Source organism: Vanessa tameamea, chromosome 7, assembly GCF_037043105.1.
Source record: "Vanessa tameamea isolate UH-Manoa-2023 chromosome 7, ilVanTame1 primary haplotype, whole genome shotgun sequence".
In the NCBI taxonomy this organism is placed as follows: Eukaryota; Metazoa; Arthropoda; class Insecta; order Lepidoptera; family Nymphalidae; genus Vanessa; species Vanessa tameamea.
In genome coordinates, this window is record NC_087315.1 from 5395879 (window position 1) to 5421683 (window position 25805).

A 25805-nucleotide genomic window follows, 5' to 3' on the forward strand; every position below is an offset into this window, starting at 1 on the left:
TTTATTGAAAATTATTCCTTATGTCCAAAGCAGTAAGAACCACAGGTGTATTTCCTCAGTCGCTTAGCGTACACGTCAGAGCTCAAGGCGATGCGGCAAACGCTATTTGGAACTAAAAATTATGACCCAGAAAATGTCGAGGGCTGGTAATAAAAGACAAGACTTCTCAGCAAATTGTCACTAGTCTTAGTAGTAGCGACAACTTCTATGTTAAGCTCCCTTGTTACAAATCGTTTCATAAATTGCCATCGCTTTAAATTATCCGATATTATTTTTTCAATAGCAAATCCAAATTTTATTGTACACTCTTTTGTTTGATTCTTACATTCGTATTTCATATTGAGGTAAAAAAACACAATTACAAAAAAAAATGAGTTATTACGGAATTATCCGTTTATAATTTTTACTTTTTTTTTAAATAAGGTAGTTGATGCCGGTATTCTTATATACAAAATGTTAACTTTTAATTTTAAAGTATCCGAAGAAGAATATGAAGAATTTGCGACAGGGGTTATTGATCCTCAAATATTTTATAAGGATTTTTACGTGCTTTTGAAATTTTTTCAAGTACTGGACGCTCCAATTCCAAAATGGACGTAAGTCGATGTTCAGTACGACTTCGTTTCTTGATAAATTTCCTGAACATTATCGTTTGTAGCAATCTGTAATTAATTTTTTTTTCTAGATATTTGGCTAAAATTTTCATGGCGTTTTGTGCAATTACTGCTCAGAGTCTCCTATCATTGAGTGTCTATCATGGTATTGACAACTTTGATTTATCATTCATGACAGAAGCGGGCACTTACTTCATTGTCGTGTCGTACAAGCTGCTGATACTCGCCTGCACGAAGTTTAATCTTGCCAGTTATCATGGTTTACAACGTATCATGAAAGAAGATTTTACATATGTCTGTAATAAGGGTGGAAAATACAGGTAAAAAAAATTTATTATGTTATCGATAATTTTCAATTTTTTATTTAAATTAGTGATTTATTTACTGCTACGATTAAAATAATTAGTTTGGTAAAAATGAAAACGAAAGTATAAAATCAATTAGGCAGGTAGTAGCTATTTTTTATAATATGGCTAGCCGAGATGGCTCAGTAGTTATAACGCGTGCATCTTAACCGATGATTTCGGGTTCAAACCCAGGCAGGCACCACTGAATTTTCATGTGCTTAATTTGTGTTTATAATTCATCTCGTGTTCGACGGTGAAGGAAAACATCATGAGGAAACCTGCATGTATCTAATTTCAACGAAATTCTGCACATGTGTATTCCACCAACCCGCATTGTAGCAGCATGGTGGAATATGCTTCAAACCTCCCCTCTTCCGGCTGGTATTCGAAACCGAGAGGACGTGTCGCTGGTGCTTGTTAAATTTTATAATTTTGTGTTGAGCCCCGGACTTTGCCCCACCAGAAGTTAGAGACGTTTTTGGCTGTTTGCTGGAGCGCCAAATTGTAAGAAAAATTAAATTGATTATGTCGAAACGGTCGGAGTTTGACCCCATAGATTTTCGAGAGGGTATATCCGCCGCTTTTGCAGGCCAAGGAATCACCACCACTTCCCGGTGGAACCACTCATCACACATCACGTCATTACATTAATCGTCTCTTAAAATAACGGCGGAATAATATTACAAGCGTTTTTATTCTAAGATTGCAAGGTATTGCAAGAAAATATATGACATAATGACACTGACAGACTGACAATTCAGTAGAAGATTTCATATCTAATTTAAGTCTTGTAATGACCATAGACAATTAGGCCATAAAAAAGTTTTTATGTTGATATGACAATAGACGTAGTCCCAAGATGTTACACTATTTTGAACCAAGTTATCATACTATGTTAGTTTAATTTTATATGCAGTTGTCTGTTTAGTGCTTTAGATCCAAAAGGTACTAAGAGTTTACGACTCGATAAAGGAATGTATTTGAAAACTGACGAAGGTTTTCTTACTCTGACTGTACATATCGATCCCCTTCTGTTTATAATGCAGATACATTTCTGAACTCATTGGACAGTATAATTAGGCCCATTTGGTGTGCTAACATATTTTTGATAGGTGACATGAATATTGACATTAAGCGGGGGAACGGTGATAGAAATAGCTCGTTATATCTCAATCTGGTGGCGGAACTCGGACTTCTTTCAGGTCATTACTTTCCAACACAAGTTAACAATTGTTTAGATCATATACTTATTAAAACAGAATTTCGCACTATTGTCTTTGTAATGAATTCTACTGTTACCAATCATGCCTCGGTTTTGCTTAGTTTATGTTTAATCTACCAGAAACCACCTAGTGATAGTTACTTTATAAAAACATATCTTGTTGCAGCCTTAGACTGTGTTAAAAACATCGATTTCTCATTTATTTCGTTATCAACTAATGCCGATGTAACAGCGTCTTCCTTTGTTGAAAAACTTTCCTGCGCTATTACTAGTACCTTAAAGAAGATAAAAATTCCCAGTAGGAAAAAAAATATTAAACCCTGGATCACTCCTGGCATACTTAGAAGCATTCGCCATCGTGATAGGTTGCACAAAAGATTCAGAGCTGATCCTAATAATACTGTGATAGAAATTAGCTTAAAAGGTATAGAAATTTTTGTAATTTACTAATTAGAAAACTCAAAATCCAATGCAAGTCAAGTCCTTAATTCAGAACACTAGTTATAATAAGCAAACTTGGTCTGCTCTCAAAGCCATAGTTGACAATTTGAGTGAAAAAGTTTAATCTAAAGAACTTTTACATAAGTGTGATGAACATTCAAATGCTGTTACAGCTGTAAATAATTATTTTGCAAACATTGGCAGTAAGTTAGCGAGCAACATTGAAAGCTCTCATAGTGGTACCCTAATAACTCCTAAAACTCCGTACCTACCTAACTCTATGGTCCTCTTACCGCCAGATGAAGCTTAAGTTGGATTAATAATTAATAGCCTTAAAACCAATTGCGCCGTTGACTATGACATGATTTCGAGTAAATTTCTAAAGTGGCTAAAAATATCATTGTTCCTCCTCTTACAATCCTATTAAAACTTGATTTGAACAAGGAATCTTTCCTAAAGTTTTCAAGAAAGCTCTTGTAACGCCGATCCACAAGGGTGGGAGTCGAGAGGATGTTACAAGCTAAAGACCGATCTCAATGCTTACATCACTATCAAAAATAATAGAAATCATGCTAAATAAAAGACTTATGAACTTTTTAGAAAAAAATGAAATTTTGTCTAATAATCAATTTGGCTTTACATCTAATAAAAGCACTTTACATGCGGTACGCAACTTAACTGATTATGTTACCAATCATATCGACTCCGGGGATAGATGTATCGGTATCGTCCTCGACTTAGCAAAGGCTTTTGACACCCTCTCGATAGCAGCCCTTGTGGAGAAACTGGAAAGGATTGGTATACGAGGTACTGCTTTGTCCATGTACACTAGTTTTCTTACTGGTCGTTCTCAACAAGTTAAAATTGATGATTTAATTAGTGATGTGGTGCCTGTCACATATGGAGTTCCACAAGGTAGCGTTCTGGGTCCCACTATGTTCTTGATTTATATTAACAATTTGTGTCAGACAACCTTAATAGCTGGTAGAATTTTTACTTATGCTGATGACACAGCTGTTGTATTTTATGAAACAACCTGGGCCGATGTACGGGATAGGGCTCAGGAAGGGTTATGTAGGATAACTGATTGGCTACAGACAATTCGTTTAACTTTAAAGATTAAAAATACAACAATTTTACAATTCACTACTGCTAAAACGAGTATCCCTAACGTCGACATTAGGGTTCATACATGCCATCCATCGATGACCGATTCTTGTGCGTTCTTGTCTATCTTTAGATCCTCTACGGTCCAATACCTGGGTGTTATATTAGATGATAAGCTTGGCTGGCAGCAGCATATAGAATTAGATTTTTAAAAAACTCAGAGACGTAGTTGATCTCGATATTTTGCGTAGCGTTTATTATGCTCTGGTGCAGTCGATTTTAAGCTATTGCGTTGTTGTTTGGGGGGGTGCCGCAAAATCTCATATGATATTAGTTGAGAGAGCCCAAAGGTCCCTGCTTAAAACAATGGCATTCAGCCTTTATAGATTTCCGACTGTAGAGTTGTATAAAAAATGCTCAGTATTAACGATTAGGCAATTGTTCACATTACAGTCTATTGTTTGGCAACATCAGCACACCCCGTACGACCCTATTATAAATAGCGGTAGGCGAGTAGTGAGGAATGTAATTGTGCTTCCAAGGGTTTGCACTGCTCTGGCTAAAGCCATAAGAGGGGTAGTATGCACGTCTCGTACAATTTATACGCAAACATATATATACATACCCACACAAACATCAAACATACAATTAACATACACGTTTACATACACATACACACACACACACACACACACAAATACACATTCATTCTCCTTATCCTTCATTGTTTTTATTTCATTATGTGTAATTTGCTTAAGTTCTCATATGTATAATTTAGCTGTAAGATGTAAATAATGGAAGAGCACACTGGTTCGTTGTGGCACAGGCTTTTGCTTATCACAAGAACCAGAGAACTCATTTTTATCTGTAAATCATTTCTTATGAATAAAGCATATTATTATTATTATATATTATTAAACCTTCTCCTCAAAGGGAGAGGTGGCCTTAGCCCAGCAGTGGTAAATGTACAGGCAGCTAAGGTAAAAATGTATGTTGTGAAACTACATATATTAAACTTGTTATTTGTTTTAAAAAAATAAGTGTAAGTATTAAATAAATACTATATTTTATAGGAAACTAAAGCTTATCTCAAAAATTAATTATAGTAAAGTATTTCTCACAAGTATACAAGACTATATATATATGTTTATTATTTTTCCATTTACTAAGCCGAATAAAAATTAGTATACGATTATTTTATTATCACCTACAGAATGCATTTCTCCTAATCTTCTCTAATTCTTCTAATTCTCCTATAGTTTTAGTTGTATTTGTATATCTTATATACAAATACAACTAAAACTAATAAGATTTATTGAATATTATAATTTATTTTATAGGGAGGTTTTTTTTTACAATCAGATCCAAACACGTAAAATATGCAAGGTGGCGATTATTTTCATGGGTGGTATAGCCGTGGCCATAGTAGCCATATCTGTACTTTCACTTGTATACTATCTGGCAACTCACGAAAGGGGTGAAGGAAGCAGACCACTTCTTTTCCCATTTTGGGCCTTCGATACCGATTTCGGAGCGACGCCGACTTACGAAATAGCGTTTGTATTTGCAAATACATGTGTCAGTGCATACGCATTTAATTATATTTGTAAGTATGTATATATTACTTAATATTTTTATTTACAATATATGTATATTTTAAACGATTTCTTATTTTTAGGAAATATTTCCATGAATGTTTTCTAAAAATTTGTGTACAAAGCATTACTTTTTTATATGTTCTATAGATATCATTTTATGTTTGGTTTTCCTTTAGTCATGAGTATAACCCAAATAATATGGATCAGAGAAATAGCAGCCAAAGCCGATATCGTCATATTGTGCATCCAGGACCTAATGGACGGAATACACCCAACTAATGATAGCGACGAGAAAAAATATTTCGGTATTATAAAATATCGAATGAGGGAAATTGTCAATCAACATCATTCAATGATTATGTAAGAATCTATGAATTGTATACATATATTGTGTATAAGGTGACACGTACATGTACTAGTGTAAGAAATCGACCAGATCCACGAACTCTTAAGATCTTACGTCACTCCTGCATATAATAATTTTACTAGCTCACTGACTCACTAGATCGTCGATCGAAGACATTGAACGATGATAGAATGGAACTGCAATACTCTTGGAGTTGAATAATTGTCGATCGATGTTTTATAGAACAGTATCTATCAATCAGCCAAAGCCATCAAATAAATTTATCGACGTCGATCAAAGGCATCGATCATTGATCGATTTATTGTTCTGTTTTTTTTTTACTTAACATATAGCAAAAATATGGCTATATGGCAAATAGGCCTACCACCAAGATAACTAATAAAAATGCTAAGAATTTTTGTATTGACATTAAAGTTCAGAAAATCGTAGTACGTAATTAATACAAATTTACCCTAATATAACTATAACAACTGACGGGTATAGGAAAATATTTTATTTTACAAGTCTTTAAGCCACTTATTACTTTAACTTCCTTTTCATAAATATTGTACGCCGCTTAAAAGTAGCATGTAAAAAACTTGGTTTTAGTTTTTAAAAGGAGAAAATGTGCTGCTTGTTTCAATAGTGTAACTAGAGTATACTTTACTTTTTTGTAGCTTGATAGAACATTATGCCAAAGTTTATAAGAAACTGCTGTTATTCGAACAAAAAGTTAGCGCTCCCGTTGTTTGTCTGAGCGCTTACTCTGCGACCGAGGTAACTTACTAACAATTTTTTTAACTTTTTAAACATAACTTGTTAATATGTCTTATAAATCTTATACCTACTAAAATTTTTAATGTTCTCTTTTAGTCAACGGATGGAGGCGAATTTAATGCTATTCTGATGGTTCTTTGTATCGGAGCAATAGTATTATTTTTTATACCGTGTTGTTTATGCACTTACTTGTCTATTAAGGTAAGTCGTAACTATCAGAACTTTACTAATACATTTGATTAAAATGATCGACATTTTAATACAATCCACCCTCAAGTTTTGTGACCAAGTGGAACTTCTGCGTTACAAGAAGTTCTTCTTCATTTCAAGACCTATTTTATTGTAATTTTTATTAAGTTTTTATATTATATCTTAACCTCCATTTCACTTTTATGGTCATAAATATAAAAATAGGTATATATTTAGTGTAATATTGACAAATTAAGCCCATAGCATTTCTTGATAAAAAAATATATTTACGTCATTAGACTTCTCTATGTACATATAACGTAACAATTCTACTAACAACTGTTACTTTTTTTGCATTTTTTTTTTAATTTAATTGCCGTCTAGAGTTTTAGGGTGCCGTGTATTAAGTACTAGTAATTGTAAAATTTTGCAAAATTTGCGTTTCTGGTCTCACTCGTTACTCCAGGAAGATCTGCTATAAATTAATGGTACATACTTGTCTCTTATAAAATAAAATTTTAATAAGCAGGACATCATTTGTTCTAACAAATTGTGACTCCATCGCAATTGAATAGAAACGTTATCGATTTTGTATTCTACTAACACAACAATTCAGTTGCGGTTCGCATCGTAACCGTCATAAATTAGAAGAATTGGTCCAACCAGAAGTTATGGCAAACAGCGTTGAATGTGTGTTTATAGTATCAAATATAGAAGATAAAATCTAAATAAAAATACACTAAAAGACACATTTCGTTGCCCAAAGATTAAATGAATGAAATTAATCTATACTAAAATTATGAAGATTTAAAGTTTGTTTCTTTGTATGTATGGGGTATCTCCGGAAATAATGATCCAATTAACAAAAAGTCAATGGTTTACAGTTAGAATAAAATTTACCCAATAGCACCCAGCATGCGCTATAAGGTAAATTCATAAAAAAATGTTTTACTGTTCATATAATATATACGAATATTATATTTTTCTTTCTGTCTCGTACGAAGCGAGGCAGGTCGCTAGTAACACATACAATTCTACTCTCGACATTTGATTAAATTTGTTAACAAAGTGAAATGTAGGTAGACGAATAAAACTCATCGCATAACTGCGGTTCAAATCCGATTACAACATACTATGGAATGAAAAATAAAAACACTGATATTTTAATTTGTACAAAAATATACTGCCCGGAGTAGATTCTCATTTATCAAGACTCTCAAACAGTAGATGTAAATCGAAACCTTCATAGATTACAAATTACTTAATATTCTATATTATAATATATATATATATATATGTATATCCTAGGCATAATTCTATTGGTCTCAATAATTAACAACTTTATTAAGTTAATATCACGTATTTTTTTATCTGGGTTCAGGTCACTTCAATTTGCTATGCATTTTGGGACATCCCCTTCTGGAATGGCGGTCTTGTCATACGGCCGTATCTAGTACTTATTACGCAAATGTGTCTCAGACCTCTCCCGCTCAAAGCATCGGGTTTCGAAGAAGTGTCCGTGCAAACATTTGCTAATGTAAGTTTTCTCATTACATTCTAAAACTTTGCCATGTCTTTATTTTAATTTTAATTTACTCAAGTGAGCGAAGAAAATCATATCCATACTAATATTATAAATGCGAAAGTAACTCTGTCTGTTACATCTTCACGCTTAAGCCGATGAACCGATTTAGATGAAATTTGGTATGATGATTGTATGATTCCCGAGAAAAGACATAGTTTACTTTTTTAATTCACTCCTTGAGGGGGTAAAATGGGAGGATGGTGATGAAAATGGGTTTTGTGCTATAGGTAAAATCTTATAAATTACGCGCGGGTAAAGCTGCAGGTTCATCTAGTGAAATTATAAATGTTTTAGATAACTCATTAAAATTTTGGTTTCTTCATTACATTAGTGTATGAAATTTTAATCAAGGTCACCGTTCAGGTCTTTAAAGTTACAGTATTGACATTTTATGTATAAACTTATTACTACTTGCCCGGACCTAGGAATAAATTGCGTTTATACCACGGGTATTTGATCCGCTACGACTAAAATGTATTTAAGGCAGATTTATTTCAAAGAAACGAATTAGTTAACAAAACTATTTTTTTTACAGAAAATGGCGTCTGCGTTTTCTTATTTCAATATGCTGCGACAAGTAAATATATGAGTGTCTCCACTAAAGCACTACAAATTTGTTAATGAATACTATATTGCACATATTATTAGCTTATTATAATATCACTAATACTTATTTAAACATTATTTTGATTTAAGTATATCTAAATAAAGTTTTTTTGGAATCTGTTTGTTTAAGTTTATTATTGGTGTGCTGAAAAAGATATGCAATTTTCTTCTCAAGTTTAACTATGTAGAAAATATATAGGTACACACAAGAGAATTTTATATATTAAATAATTTAATAAAATTCCCACACAAGACAAATATAATATTTAGAAAATAATAATAAACTTATTATATTAGCCGGATGGGATTATTCGAATATTTTACATAACCGGCTTATAGGTAAACGTGATATATTTTGGCCTAATATCAGTATAACTACGCTCGTATAGCTGTTCACTGACGAATATCGAGAAAGACTTAAAGTAATACTAACTAATATAATTAATCCCTTTAAGCAAATTTGAAATGGGCTTCAACTTTTAATTTTTCATAATTTCATATACCAAACCTGAAAAAACACACATACAATAATCAAAAAATACATTAAAAAACGTTTTTTGTTATAAATACTGACTGCATTAACTTACTGTCCATTTTGAGTTTTATGAGTTTTTATAATTATCTCAAAAAGTGTTTACGGTAACGGATAAATCCGTTAGGATTGGAGAACGTAACAAAATTAGAGAGCAAATAAGTGCCGGTACCGTCTATGTATTTGTCTCACCTCCCGACGCCGCCGCGTCTACGTGACCAGAATGAGTACACTTCTATTCAATTGATATACGTCCCCGTTTATTCCACTATTCCAGTATATTTGTTTTGGATTTAGGATACAGATAAATTTTAAATTCAAACGATGGAATGTTGATATTTTTATTATGTTGGTATGTGTACGCAAAATTTGTTTGTACTTTACCTAGAAATAGGTAGGGTAGACAATAAAAAAAAAATTAATATACGTTGGCTAATCCAGTGTTTGTAACAAATTTAATACTATAATAATCAATCATTTGAAGTATAATCAAAATTAAAAACAAATTTTCATCGATATACTAAAATTAATAAAATTTAATACTCTGTAATAGCTGGATAGTCTTTGAGATTAGCGTGTTCAAAAATGAACGCTATATAATATTAAAAAAAATAACTGCATAAAGCATATACTGGTCTATCCTAAACTAGATATACCAGTATTATTCATTATTTACTGTTACATTTACAGTAACTATACAAATATTGCATTTATAAGGATTTTGAAAAAAATCAAGATTCAAAGATGATATTAATGATATTATTTATCGACCAAGAGTTCTTTAATATGTCGTATATTAATTTATCTTTATTTATAAGACGAGCTAAATCTAATAGTCTATTATATAACTGATTACTAACAACGTATACATTATTTATTCTACTTATGCATAAAAGATATTTGCAATTCCAAACTTCTCTATAGAAATTTTGGATCAACAATTTTCCGATACAAAGTTACAGTGGGTATTGTATTTTTGCCGGCATTTGTCACGAATGCTCCCGGACCAGGCTTGTTTTTTTCGACGGTGTAGAACAAATAAAAGTACACACAAATATATACTAATATTATATATGCAAATGTGCGAAAAGTAACTCTGGATGGCACGCTTTCACTGAGCCACTATACCGAACTTTATGAAATTTGGTATGAAGCGAGCTTAAGCTCATAGGCTACTTTTTATACCTACTTATGACCACTGACCCTAAGGGTAAAGTCGCGGACGAAAACTATAGTATAATAAATTACTTATACGCTTATTTCTAAATTAAACTTGTGCGACATTTCTTGTACGAATAATGCACTAGACCTATTTCAAATAAACAAAATTCACTCAAAATTTAATATAAGTTATTTTTTTAACTCTATTAACATCTCATAAAAACTCTAAACATATAATAAAATAAGTCTCCTGAGCGCAATATCGAACAAAACATGTAAATTATGATGCCTCGATGAACATTGAAAAAAGACAAGGAGAAATGAAGCGAGCTTTATTCAATAATAATTCTCACTTGAGTCGCTCTATTTGCTCTCCGTCGCATCATCTGATATTGAATATGGATAAAGTGAATTATACTCGGAGTGGCGGCCAGCGTCGACTCGCAGACAGTCAGATAAGAGGATTACTTACAACTTATAATTGTTTCTTTATATTTTGAAGAAAAGATAATTCCAATAATCGTTTTAATTGTACGATTTTTTTTATTACTTTTTGATTTATGAACAAATTAGACATTATTTACTATACATACATTATAAAATATTTTTATCTACGTAAAAATATCGCTTGTATAATATTTAATTTGTTTTACTTAGTGGTTGGGCTTTCTGCATGCTCGCATGGGTAGGTTACTCACTATAATGAGAGGTGATACCTACACGCCGATGTAAGAAATTTTTAATACTTCTGGTGCCGACGTCTATGGTGACTACATCCCATCAAGCCTTCCTATTTGCCCGTCCACCTGGATGATAACCTAGGCAGCAGGTTTCAAGCAGTACTCTGGCCATCTACCAACCCCCCACAAAGGAGACCATCTGGTGCCTTCAACGATGTCCCAAGACATGACCATCATCGGTGAAGCACGCCCAAAGCGCAACACCGGGGTTTCTTACACCCTCTTCCGCCTGGATTAAGACGGGCCTACCTAAGCGTTCCTCTTTTTGCGTTCATGCATCATTTACCCAATTGAGTTTCAACTTTGTATAGTCGTTGTTGGTACTTATATGAAAGTTTTTATAATACCACCAAAGCTTAAAAAGCGGCAAATCGTATCAAATAATGCCTTTTAAATGCAATTTGCACGCCCAAGTTACAAATGGCGCGCATAATGTTAGGACGTATTGAAATTTTGATTTCAAAGGGAGAACACGTGAAACCCGTCATTCTTCGAATACACTCAATTATACCGTTGGATGTGTCATTCATTCAAGTATTAAAAGGTAAATCAAAATGGTCATGTAATTTTTTTGAATACGTTATTCGACGCGACTTAATCATATAAATAATGAATACATGTAAATCATCAGCTTTGTCCAACAGACCCGTTTGAACTGATCCATTTTCAGTAAACGGTGATACAAAAATAAACCTATGAATACTTTTTTTAGATTAGTCAAAGCATTTTTTTTATTTAAAATTAATATGCGGTCTGGCAAATGGGCCACTTGATAGCGAAGTGGTCACAACCGCCAGGTATTGCTGCTTCGTGGTATAATATGAAATGAACCGGTAGTATCTACCATGGCGAGTTTGTACAAAGCCTTACCCCGTATTAAAATATTTTTATAGGCGAGCCCATACACAGTTTAACAAACGTACATATTCACTCTACACACACGCATATATTATATATATGTGTGTGTGTTGAGTGTTTACATATACATATATACAGATATTCATGTATTAAACCCAGAATTCAACTTTGCGAATCTTAGAAAGGCTTGCAAATATAAAATATTAAAAATTAGATTTCACCAAAATGGGCGATAGTTTAAATTTGTGAGCTCGCTAACAGAGGTCATCATTTTATAACTGAAAGAGAACAAACATAAAACTTTATATCAAGAAATTGCATTGTGAATTAAAGTACAAATGGAGTTTTACTGGGCACGTGCAATTAAAGAGCGTAATTACATTCCTTTGAACGAGTTATCTTGTTACGAACTAATTCAATATCATACGAGCATTTTCACCAGCAAATAATATTTTCAGCTTTACATATTTTTTGCAGTTTATCGTATAACATGTTTTTCACACGTGAACATGAGAATTAAATTATGTATATATTGCTGCTCGTTATTTTTTACTGAAAATTCAAAAATGTTACAGATTGTTATTCGTATTAATGTTACAAAGGTTTTTAGTTTTATATTATACCACTAGAAAAAGTTTAAATATTGACGTAAAAAACTCAATAAATTCACAAATATTTTTTACTAAATTGAACGAACGAAACTTTTGTTTTCACTGTTAAAGTGTTAAACACCTAATACAAAATTTGAAAACAAATGAATTCATCATTTAGCTTGGATTCAAACACAAAGGTATTGTTACGAAAGACTGAACAAAGAGGCTTAGGTACAGAGTTCATAACGACGGGCAGGTGATGTGTAAAAAATCGACTCACTGACTGGGCACAGTTAGGAGTCGAGCGCTGACATGTTTCCAACTAACACAATTATAGCCCCCGAAGGCTAGCAATCTGCAGCCAATTCAATTAACATCAGCTTTTAAGGGTATACCTATAAACCTACCCATTGTTTGCTAGAGAATATCACAGACCTATTTGACAAACACAAACGGTGCTTTATTGACATTTCAATATTCTAATTTACTTTGTTCAAGCCAAACGTAATAGTCGCTTGGTTATTTTAATTTATAATGAAGCCTGTATTATTTATAATTGATATATTTATATATGTATCTTCGACTTATTAAATATAAAGGAAAACTAATATCTTTGCAATATAGTTACATTACATGGAACACTAATGTATGCTACTAGATCGAGGTAAAGTGACCAAACTACTGTCAGCTATGGCTAAACCTGATCGAATTAGCAGCCAGCTCTCGGGTGCCCTGTCGAATGAATAGTTTCGAAATGTTTTTCAAATTATTATTTTTTTTCAATTCTACTCTCATTGTGTAGTGTCGCCTTATATACTAGAGATGTAGAAACACATGTACCTAATGGTTAAGATTACCACTTGGTAATGTAATATTATTAAATTTATTGTAAAATATATTCTTAATATTGATACACTATAACCAATGATTTAGACGTGTACAATGAAAAAATATCATGTGAAAAGGAAAAAACTTTACAACTTCTTTAGAAAAAGAAAACACTTTTGCTAATATTGAGCTATTTACTTACATAGATAAAGTATAAGTAAAAACTGAAGTAAAGTATACTTTGTTATGGAAGCATACAGTATCCAAATACACACGTATACACACACGCGCGTACATATACAACAAAAATGAAACACATAATATACTTTTTTCTGAAACGTATCAAATTTATTCATTTTCAACTTTAATTATCATTATCATTGTTGTGTATTTATTGAGAAACCGAAACAATTTTTTTGTATCACCAACAACAAAGGAAACGTCGAGCGTTTATTTTCTTTCAAATATCAGAGATTAGGTAAATTATTTTGCTCTCGGTTCATGACAAGAAACAATTTACTCGTAAAAAAATAAAGAGCAAAGAGATCATGACTGTCTTACAACGTCTATAGCTTCCGAATTAAGAAAATTAGAAATTTACCCCAAAAAGACTATTTTTTATTACATTTCTTTCTTGCAACCATGAAAAAAATCGATACGAACGATTCATATAGAGCAAATCAGTATTATTTTGTAAATAAAAAGGAAACAAACTAAAATCCAAGGACATCTATTTCATTTTTATTCGGCAAGCAATGCAGCGTGGCCTTATTAGAGTAGTTACTGTCGCTAGAAGACTATACAGTATACACCGCTCTTACATCATGACTGGACTATATTGGTTGTAATATGTCAAATCCTTTATACCTGTAATTACACTGGCTTACTCATCCTTCAACCTAAAACACAGACATGACTAATGCTATATTCGACTACATTACATACGAGAAATGATAATACTATTGTGATTCTCCTGTTAAACATCAGAGCCCTTCTTTACTCTATTCTTTTATAAATAAGTAATCTAGCATAATTGTATTCATAATTCTTTTTTGTTAATAAATAATTTTGCACTAATCAAAAAAGGTTGAAATTTTAATACAAGGTAAGTTATAATTATTTACACCTTCTGTCCAATTTTCAACCATCTAACAATTTTTTCACAAAGTTATAAGCAAAAACGCTTTTCACCTTCTCAACCCCCTAGCGCTCACCCCAAAGGGCTGACAATTTTAATATGTTATTATTTTAACGTCCGAAACCACATATCAAAAAATCATAATTATACTAATTACTTGACCTTCACGGGCTTTATTGACTGGCCTAAATGACCAGACATAGAAATCAACCGGCGTTTAGTCCGGACTCCTACCAGGCCACGAAATGGGTCCTACTCTACTCTAATTAGGAAAATGGCTATCAAACTATCGCGTAACATTAATACTAAAATGTGCAGTACATCTGTCTTGCTGGTATATGATATTTTGTCTCGTAATCTTTATTCTGTAAGTCTTCGAGGAGGATAGGATTTTTTGTGCACTTTCTCTCCCCATTCATGTTTATTATGAGTTACATAGTAATCTCATCTTGATCGAATTTGGATTCAAATAGTCCAGAGATGTTTTTTTTCACACAAGACGCGACTCCTAAATCCGCATTAAGCACGGATCTACAAAAAATAACTCTCCTTTCAGGGACCTGTTCATAAATAATTTGCGCAGGAGTATAGTAGGATGGAATCCTACATTATGCACTGTAGACCATGCTGTGTGTGCTGTGCTCTGTTACAGAGAGTCGTGCGGCCAACGTGTTTGTCGAAATGGTTCGAATGGTTCATCAATAGAATTCTTATCTTCTTAGTAATTAACAACATGGACTGGGAGTCTTTCGATTTTAATTTGTCGTCTCTGAACACTACCACTTTGTCGGATTCGCTTATTATAAACTGATACATCGGGTAACTAGTAATTAGGAAACAAACGCGAATAATCTTGCATTGATTAGGTATGCATTAAACCAATTTGTAAGACATTCAAAGAGTGAATTTAAGTTTTGTTCGAATACGAATTTCCACCAGCGTCCTTTGTGGTCATTTTATTTCGATTGCTTTGAAATAAGTTCCTAGTTGTTATACATTTTTGGAAAGCTAAGAAAACAGTTATGTTTTTAAAGTAATCTGCAGGACAAGTTTCATAACGATTTTTTTAGTTTTTCAGGCATTTTTGTAAAAAAAAAATCAAAAAAACATTGAAGTAATATCTTTTTCCGTCTCGCATTTTTAAATTTGGACGGATAATTACTATTTTTATATTGATAAATAACCAGTGTGCAATCAAAAACAAATCAAAAGGAAAAAATAGATTTTAATTGATACTTTTTTTAAATAATTTTTTTTAAGTTGCATTTTTGACTTATTTTGAAAAAATCTAAAAAACGTGATAACTCAAAAATGGTTCACTTTTGCATTATGCATAAGGGAGTTAAAATTATCTCAAATAGTCACCCCTATCACTTCCTAACAGGAATACGTCGAATTACCAATAAACCTGTATGTTTAATAGATGTCGCCCATTATAGGTAAATAGATAAGTAAAATTAGCATGCTCTAAATAATAATAAATTAAAATAATTTTTCATAAATGTTTATAATAATTGTCGCAAGACTGGGTAAATGCCGAGATGAACTTGTATTAAACTCAACCCCGGAATAAAGGTTTTAATAACATTTTATTTTACCAATTGTGTACATTGAAGATACATTAAATATAATGCGACATCACTATCTCTTTAAGTGAGTTTAAGTAATAGTCTATGATCCAAAGGACTAACCTTTTTTCTTGAATATAATCATTAGCAACAAGTCAAATCAACTATACTTGAAACGATTGTATTATTCTCTAAACAGAGATACAGTTTAAATCGTTCGATATAAATGGTAGAAGAAAATAATTTAGCGAAAAAAGAAACTGGCGATTTGCTTTGCTGAATATATAATTATTAAAATAATTTTATTGCCACGGCGATAGTATAATTTTACTGCCAAAAAACTTTTTCAAAATTGGAACAAGCATAGATGTGCGAGAGAGATACATTGAGTATTACGTTCAGTGCGATAGACAAGGACGCAACGTAGTAGCTATGCATGACTCGATTATTCTGCAAAATAAGACTTTTAATAGTTTATCTTAACTCTACACCTGGTCTGGCGTAATAGCAATTCGTGAACGCAATTTGTTTCTTATAAATTTTGATTAAACATTCATTTCATTCACGACCTTTCTTGTACTATGTTTGAAGGTTGAACCTGTATATATATACATATTCAACCTCACATTATTTTTCGAATTATTTTTCGAATTACTCTCAACAAGCCCTATCATTTGATACCTATATTCTAGAAGTGTATAAAAAATAACTATTCTGCCATCTCGAATGTTCCACCATATTGGACTTACAATGACGTCAAGCAGCTTATTAACGTGTATACAAAATTTCAGCCAAATCGGTTAAAGATATCTGCTTCAAAATTGAGTAGCAAGATTCCACCCGCACATATATACATATATTGCAGTTTAAACAAAAGCTTTTAATAATTATTATAACAGTCAATGTGACAAATTACATAACTAATAAATAAACATTTCTAGTCAATTGGTTAAAATATTATATCTACATAAGTTAAAGACATATAAAATAAAACAGCAAAAATTTGGTAACTGTAAAACCTTCCGAAATCTCTTAAGCGAGTATGACTCAATAAATATAGAAATTATGATATCATAACTTCATCTACATAAAAGTGGATAGCCTTATGTCACGAGTTACAACCGCTTCATAACTTCCACCGCCAAGTCTTTGTGATAAATCTCGTTTGTGAACATGAGATTTTCTGTAACATCTGCATTCGCTCGTTGTCGACCGCACCCGGCTTGTGGTCACGCTAAAACCTATTTGCCGGACTGACATTATCGGTACGGCAAATTTTCTACAATCTCGTGTCCTTTTGTGACCGTAACTGGTCATGACATGTCAATTACGTTATCCTGTAAAATCTGCTTAAATATAATATGTACGCGTGATCCTTAGAACTCGAGACTGGAAATATTAGTACCGATAAAAATATTGCGGGTTTTTTGTTAAGATATTTTCTATAAAAATATTATGATTTATTTACCACGTGTTGCCTGTGTTTGGTAACTAGTCAAGTTTCGGGAGCTTCAATTAAACTTTTTAAAAATTATTAAAATTTATTTAAAAATTAATTGAATTTTAAAAAGGAATTAATACTTAATTATAAAATGAATACATGTGACAGAATTGGATGCCAATCATGTAATTATTTGTTACGCTTAAAACTATACAATGTTAAATTTAAGAAATCAGCAAGTTATTGGAAACTCACGGAAGGTTTGGTTCCCGGAGATTCCTTAGTTGGCAGAAACGGTGTACTGCGCAACATAACTAACTTCGTTTTGTTTTTACCTAAATTTGATTTACAGTTGGAATAATTAATGACACTGCGAACGATATAGTTTGAATAACAATACAAGCTGCATTCATTTCTCAACATCCATAGACAATAATTCGGATTTCACTTCTCGCCAGCAGATGACGATCCCGTGCAACACATATTCATATGAAACGTATAACCAAAATGTATTTACCACCATACTAAATCAAATTTCACTTCAATAAATAAAAAACGTATCACATGAATATTTCCAAGTTATAATCAACACTTTTATCGATTTCCATTATTATCAGTCTCCATAGAGTAGTTTAAAAAAATAAACATTTTTATTATTTTGTAAATCCAAAATGTACAAGTTTATTGGGGTCAATATTGATAAATATTGTTTATAAATTATTGTCGAATACCAAGCTGTAGTTTCGAGATTCAAATATTGATTGAATTGGACGTCTAACTAGTCTCTTCCCAGGATCTCGAAACTTTTTATGGCGAAAGTTGTATGACAGTGATTTTTATACAAGAATGTAAATAATATTATTGTTATTATTTTGTGCGAAATCCTTATTTCCTCCTTCTTTCTATTTTTATGTCAAGTCATATGATCCTAAGCTCGGTAGGCTTACTCGACAGGTACCCGATTGATAGCTAGCATTAGAAGAATTCATTACCAAGTGAAATGTATGGGACTCGATAAAACCAGATATATCAAAACTAGAGGTGCTTACTAAAAATCTTTGAAGATCTGACTCCATCATCAGATCACCTCGATATTACTAAATAACTGTATCTAAAACATACTGAATCGACTTTCTAGATGTTGTTTTATGTATTCCTAAATACGGACTAAATCGTAGAATCGTCTAATTTTACTTTGCTAACGTCATACGAACGAGGACTAAATAGCAAAACATTAATTAATTAAACGTTAATTTAATCACAAATATTTTACTAACGATTTATAATACATATTTATCATTAATAACGAATATATTTGAATTTAGTTACATACGTTAGATATAATTTTGTGATGTAATTTTCAGACCTTTGCAAAGTAACAGGTATGTTAGGAATTAAAAAAAAAAGTACGATGGTCGATTGCTTAACTAAGCTTGTCCACAACAATGACCCATGCTGTCTTGTTGTCAAGTGTTCATCAATATAATTTTTAATAAATCACCCATGTTTATATTTTTCTTTGAGAAAGTTTATATTTAAACGAATTAAATAAAATTATTATGTCTTCGTTGATTTGATAATGGAGATGCGAGGTACCTAAACGTATTAGATATAACGTATATTTCATCGTACATTAAAATACATGAAAATATTAAAAATTGTTCAGTAAGTACGAGATATTTTTTAACAGTCTTCATGCACCTTTTTATTGAAACAATAAACGGAAGTACGATAAATTACTTTCTCACCTTTTACTAAATTTAAGAGCTAGACAGTAATATTTTATCTTTAAAATCTATAACTCTTTTTCCTAAATATTATAATACTTTTATTGCATAACAATTTTACTTAAAAACCATATAAAACCATATAAACCATTTATTTTTGCTACACACACACATTGTACACAAGAAAATAATTAAATTCAAGGAATACAGTGTAGGTAGCAAGGGGTTCATCTCAGTATATGCTGTGCTAATGCACAACACTGATTTTCAGATGGCCCCTGACTATTGAGTGAACATAAACACACACGCGTGCACACGAAAATTAAAATAAATGAAATTAAATTATAAGAAAAAAAAAACTAAAAACACTTATCCTTGAAAAAAAACATACATTAAACTGAATTTGACAAGAAGAAAACCATCACAAGAACTTAGGTACTTATCCGAAAAAAAATTACATGAAAAATTTATATGATAAATACTAAGACTAAGAGGTAGTAGGTACTTGTAGTATAGAACTCCATAGTTGGTATAGTTAGACGGCTTGATAATTCAGAAAGTAAGTCTACATAAATCTCGGGCTATTGCTCTAAATAGCGGAGTAGTAACCATAAACGTTAACCAATGAGCAATGAAACATGCACAATCCATATTTAACGTGACTAATAGCTAATAATAAAATAAAAATAAAATGCATACATTTCAAAATAGAGTTCTCTTTCAGTAAAAATAGTTCTTTAGCATGACAGGACACGAAGCGCATCCGCTAGGCATCGCCGCCAAACGATGAGTGACATCTTATTTCCTCAAAGTGGAGCTATGTGATGCCGCTGTCACGGGGACGTGCATTATTCCGTTGTAAGGCAGCGGAAACCTGGGGACATGCCATTTTCAATAAAATTGAAACCTACTTTTAATATCGACGATGTATTTAATTGCCCTTCTGATAATATCGTCCGAACAATTTAAGAACGATAATACCTACATTAATTATGTGCATTTTAAAATATTTACATTAAAAAAAACACTTGAACTCGGATATATTGCACAATTAAACAGCCTTCAACTTCAACATTAAACTTTTAAAATTGACACATGGTCGTACGTAATTCATAAATATTAAAATATGCAAATAAGACAACATACGAAAAAAATATTTAGACGCATAGTGTTCGAACACTGACTAATTAAAATATTAATTTGTCTTCATTAAAAATAACGATTTTTAAAAAGAAATATTATTAAAAATTTAATTTTTTAATCCGTCAAAATTAAGAAAATTCATCCGTCTCTATTCGATCTCAAAGAATAATTTCAACATACAAAAACAAAACACGATATAGCAACCTTTAACCTGATCAAAATTAAACACGATTAGTTACCCCCATTCTTAGGTAGCTAATGTTTGTGGAGAATGTCTTTATGGTCTGTTGAGTAAGCTGTTTCGAGTACCTATTCATAAAGATTAAGAATCCAAGAACTGTCAGACTTAAATCTCGTTTAAAATGTGTTGGTTTCAAGCTACTTAAATATTTATTTATTTTAATAGTAATTTTAATAAAAATATAATAATAATATTTACTATATTTGAAGAGCATGCGAGACAACAAATTAAATAAAACTAAAAGGAATCCAAAATATATGACATTACAACAAACCTTAACAAAATAACTTTAATGTTTTATACATATTTTTTTTTTTTATGGCATTGGTTGGCGGACGAGCATATGGGCCACCTGATGGTAAGTGATCACCAACCGTCCATAGACAAAGGCGCTGTAAGAAATATTAACCATTCCTTACATCACCTATGCGCCACCAACCTTGGGAACTAAGATGTTATGTCCCTTGTGCCTGTGATTACACTGGCTAACTCACCCTTCTAACCGGAACACAACAATAAAGAGTACTGTTATTTGGCGGTAGAATATCTGATGAGTGGGTGGTAATTTTTCCTTTAATTTTTTTTATTATAAATTATAAAAGTAACGATTTCAATTGATTTAAGAATAATATAGAATGATTGTGTTATATATCTTTAAGTCCAAAATGAATGAATGGTAATCGAAAAGATCTCTTTACAATTTTTATCGGTTGTTGAAAATTTACGACCAGGTATGCTACAGTAAAGTGGTTGATCCTTATAAAAGACTAATATTGCCAATGCTTAGACAAGCATAGCGTATCGATAGTTTATAAAATACCTTAACTCTGACAAGTTTATTGTAAACAGTATGACGTAAATCACATTTGTTTTTAATGACATACTATAGCGTAGACGGTGTTTTATTTATAAACTTGTATCATTTACATCTACTTGACTACTTAAATAATAATTTTTGAAACGTAAAAAATTGTACGCGTCAAAAGATTTGCATGGTTTTCTTTACTATACTGTTCCACTGCATAAAATAGAAGGAACCACACTTTGCTCTCAAAGCGATCTAAAAACTCGAAGCCACAGCAGCCTCATCTGTAGTCGCGGCCTGTTAATAATTCATGAACAGGCGAACTCGTGGCCCTCATCAACCCGCTTAACACCGCGTTACATGCTCTTTATCTCTAAACCGGGGACTAAGGTGTTTCCGATTGAGATACTTGACAATTTAACTCTGTAACCTAATAACATATTATTAAATATATATTTCGCGTTATTGTGGAGCTTCGAATGTTCATTTTAAAACTGAAAATCCTTACTAATATTATAAAGGCGAAAGTTTGTATGTATGGATATATGTTAATCTTTCACGCAAAAACTACTCAATTCAGTTTAATGAAACTTTACAATAATATAGCTTATATATCAGAATAACACATAGGCTATAATTTATAAAGATATTATGTAAGTAATATCTGACAGCCAACCCCTAAGCCGCGGGTGAAATCTAGTACAAGATAAAGATGACGAAATTTGTAAATATTACCTGATGGCCACCTGATGGTTAGTGGTCACAACCGCCCATAGACATTGATCCTGTAATAAATAGTAACCATTCTTTACATTACACCAATGAGCCTTGGCAGCCAAGATGTTATGTCCCTTGTGCCTGTATTTATACTGACTCACTCACCCTTCAAAGCGGAACACAACAATACTAAGTATTGCTGTTTGGCGTTAGAATATCTGATGAGTGGGTGGTACCTACCCAGGCGGGCTTGCACAAATACCTGTCACTAAGTATCTAATAAAATTGTTAATAAGACATATACATTTTAGTGATAGGTTACCATTATGTAAGCCTGTTTGAATGGGTGCCTTACGACTCACTCATCGTATAATATAATTCTACTGCCAAACAGCAATACTTAGTAATGCTGTGTTCCTGTTGGAAGGGTGAATGAGCCAATCTACGGGCATAAAGGACATAAAAATCTTAGTTCCGAAGGTTGGTGGCGTATTGTCGATGTCCTGTCTATCTGTTCAGCACTATTATAAACACTGTGTGATTTTCCATGTCTACTTCTTGACTATGGGAAACTTAGTCATTCCTAGACATGTCGAGCTTTCTTTAAGACACTTTAAATTTTCGTGATTATATTATGCCTTTTATATATTTGTCGCAACCAGTTCCAATTTTTGGTGATCTCTAGCTATCTGGCTGGCTATTAAAAAAAGTGAAGCGTAGTTTTATTGACTTCGTATAATAATATCATAAAGAAGTAAAATTGGTTTGTATGTATGTACGGAATGATCTCCGAAAATATTGATCCAATTCTATAAAATATTTCACTGGTATAAATTTTATTTTTACTTCATATCATTCTTCTCAATATTTAATGCGGAGCCGAGGCGAATCGCTAGTAATATATAAAATTTACAATTCCGCTCTATCTATGTGATATGTCACTTTATAACAATATTTTAAGACGAAAGTATGCTGTCAGTAAATATTCTTATAAATATATACGAATAATGTTTATATAGAAACTCATAAATAATACGTCAAGCAATACATTTCCGGGCTTAAGTAGATAGCTTCAAGCTGTCATCGCATTACAGCAAGCTAAAGCTAGCGGCTTCCTTTGTCAGAAAGATCAACTTCTAGACGACAGACTAATTCTAAGCAGCAAAATTGTAAAGTGATTTTATTCAATTCTGTTTTTTTGAATTTACTTCATTTTTAAATATAATTTATTACATATTTTGACAAAACAATTAACTGAGGTCATAATATAATTTAAAAAAAAACGACTTCAATAGCATATAAGCGGTTGTAATGGAAGAGTTCCGTTGTGTGTGTCCGAAACTAATCATCATAGCATCACGAAATTTATTTGAGACCATTTCAAAATAACCCTCTTTCGAATAAAAAAATAATTCTGCAAACCCTGCAATTCTATACATCACGGAGTTATGCCCGAATACACAAACAAATGTTAAACATCCAATTGAGAACATCCCCCTTTCTTGGATTCGGTTAAAATGGTACAAGTCGCAATCGTGATTATGGTAATAATAATCCAAATTGTTGGTTTGTTTTTTACATTTGTTTTGCCTTTCTTATGAGATTTTAAATTGTTAACACTTAAATGCCTATCAATATTTCATAAGCTAACCAGTGGATATGGGCATAATTGCTTATATTTTGCCTCGCGCTATGTGTGCATAGTTAACATATCTTCGAATGGTTGGTTTATAACGCTTTGTTGCTCAAACATGCCCCAGGTTATTTGATTTTCTCTATCATAACAACTAAACATCCGACTCTAAATCAAATTAGTAATGTGAGGAATAAGATGTATTATTTAAAAACAGACAAGCACCCGCTTTTCTAAATCTTTCAAATAAATCTTTTTTTTTTGTCACGATATTGCAAGAATATTTTTTAAAAGCTTTTAACGCCAAAACCCTATGCAATTTATTAATCTGTGCTCCTGAAACCTTTTTTCGCTAATTGTATAATGCGTATAGGCTTTCATCAGAAAAGCCTATAGAGTGGTTATTTGATATGAAGCTTTCAAAACAATTGCTCTGTTACGCTGCTGAAATTCAATTAAATAAAATTGTTATACGCTTATACAAATTAAAATGACGCTTAAGTTGAATAAATGTATTATTTCTGCGAAATCAGAAATCGGAATTACGCATCTTTTATAATAAACTCTACATATATTTTTCGCTTCTCTTGTATTATTTTAATAGTTACCAACTGCGTCCTTTAAGTATCAATCAAGGATTTTGTCTTGTATCCACAATAAACTTGTGTACAAAGCAGATTTTTTAAATAGTCGAATATATTATTGTATCGTATACTATATTATATATCCGACAGTTGCAATCGAAGACTGATTTTTATTTAAATGAATAGGTACATATAATAAAAAATATAATACATCAGTTTGTTGCATTGTATGCAATGTTAGTACAGCATTTATATAACTTTTGTATTCCTAATTTTTATACTCGTTATTAAAATTCTGATTTATCACATAGGTAGATAAACTGTTAAACTACTACCATAATTCACATATTTATACTTTTATAAATGTATTTTTCAATTTTAATAATATATAAATACCTATACCTACCTTTCCCCGTCGTCACTCTAATGGCTATATTTCAAAGCACACTATTCCACTTGTTAAGTTAGGCAAATAAAACACTTCACTAAGCACATCGGTTCAATCGGTCACAGGTTATATAACATTATGGTTTATTTACGACACTTTGAAGTGGCGCACTCCTCTGAAAGGGTTAATTAGGCGAAAGATTCACACGTCCGGTGAACCGAGTGATCGCGTTAAACAAATTAGAACATATTATTGAGCAAAGAACCCATTTATAACGTGACAAATATAGCTTTACAGTTAAAGAACAGTTGGTTTTACGAATTTGAGCCGTAATTTTAAGTAGATTAATATTAAATTTGTATAATGTTTTGCTTAATTTATTACAAAAACATAGATCGGAATATTCCTCCTATTGATTAAGGACTGATCGTGTACAGTCTTTAACGCTATGCGCTCGTATAACGATTAATTTTCTATTAAATTTTCTATTAATAAAATAAATTTTATATTAATACTAAAGACTGAGTCGTGATAGTGAACGTTATGACGATCTTTTATGACGTCATGCACCCTCTGTCGCAATTCTGTATTCCCTTGTGTGTACGTGGTGCGTATACTATAAACTTCGTTCATACAATATAATTGTATTATAATAATAAAAAAGCTACTATTTTTATCTGTCTTACTCCATATTTATTTATTGGTTTTCTTTCATTTTAAATTGTTTCCATAACAAAAAAAATCGATATTTCACATCCGGCGGGCGTCCCATAGCGACCACATTTTTATTTATATATGATTTCTACGTATAAAATGTTCATAACTATTTTATGGGTAAATATTAATTATAATATTTTACTTATTTAATTTGAACTC

General features: G+C 31.9%; 1 protein-coding gene across 1 annotated transcript; it reads left to right on the top strand.

Moving 5' to 3' along the window:
- Positions 1-515: 515 nt before the first annotated feature.
- On the top strand, positions 516-8815 carry LOC113401331 (uncharacterized). Its single transcript, XM_026641185.2, has 8 exons — positions 516-596; positions 686-934; positions 5072-5337; positions 5506-5689; positions 6353-6452; positions 6549-6653; positions 8023-8178; positions 8762-8815. Exons 2-8 carry the CDS (start codon positions 705-707, stop codon positions 8813-8815), a joined length of 1095 nt encoding a protein of 364 aa, XP_026496970.2. The 5' UTR covers positions 516-596; positions 686-704.
- The last annotated feature ends 16990 nt before the right edge of the window (positions 8816-25805 follow it).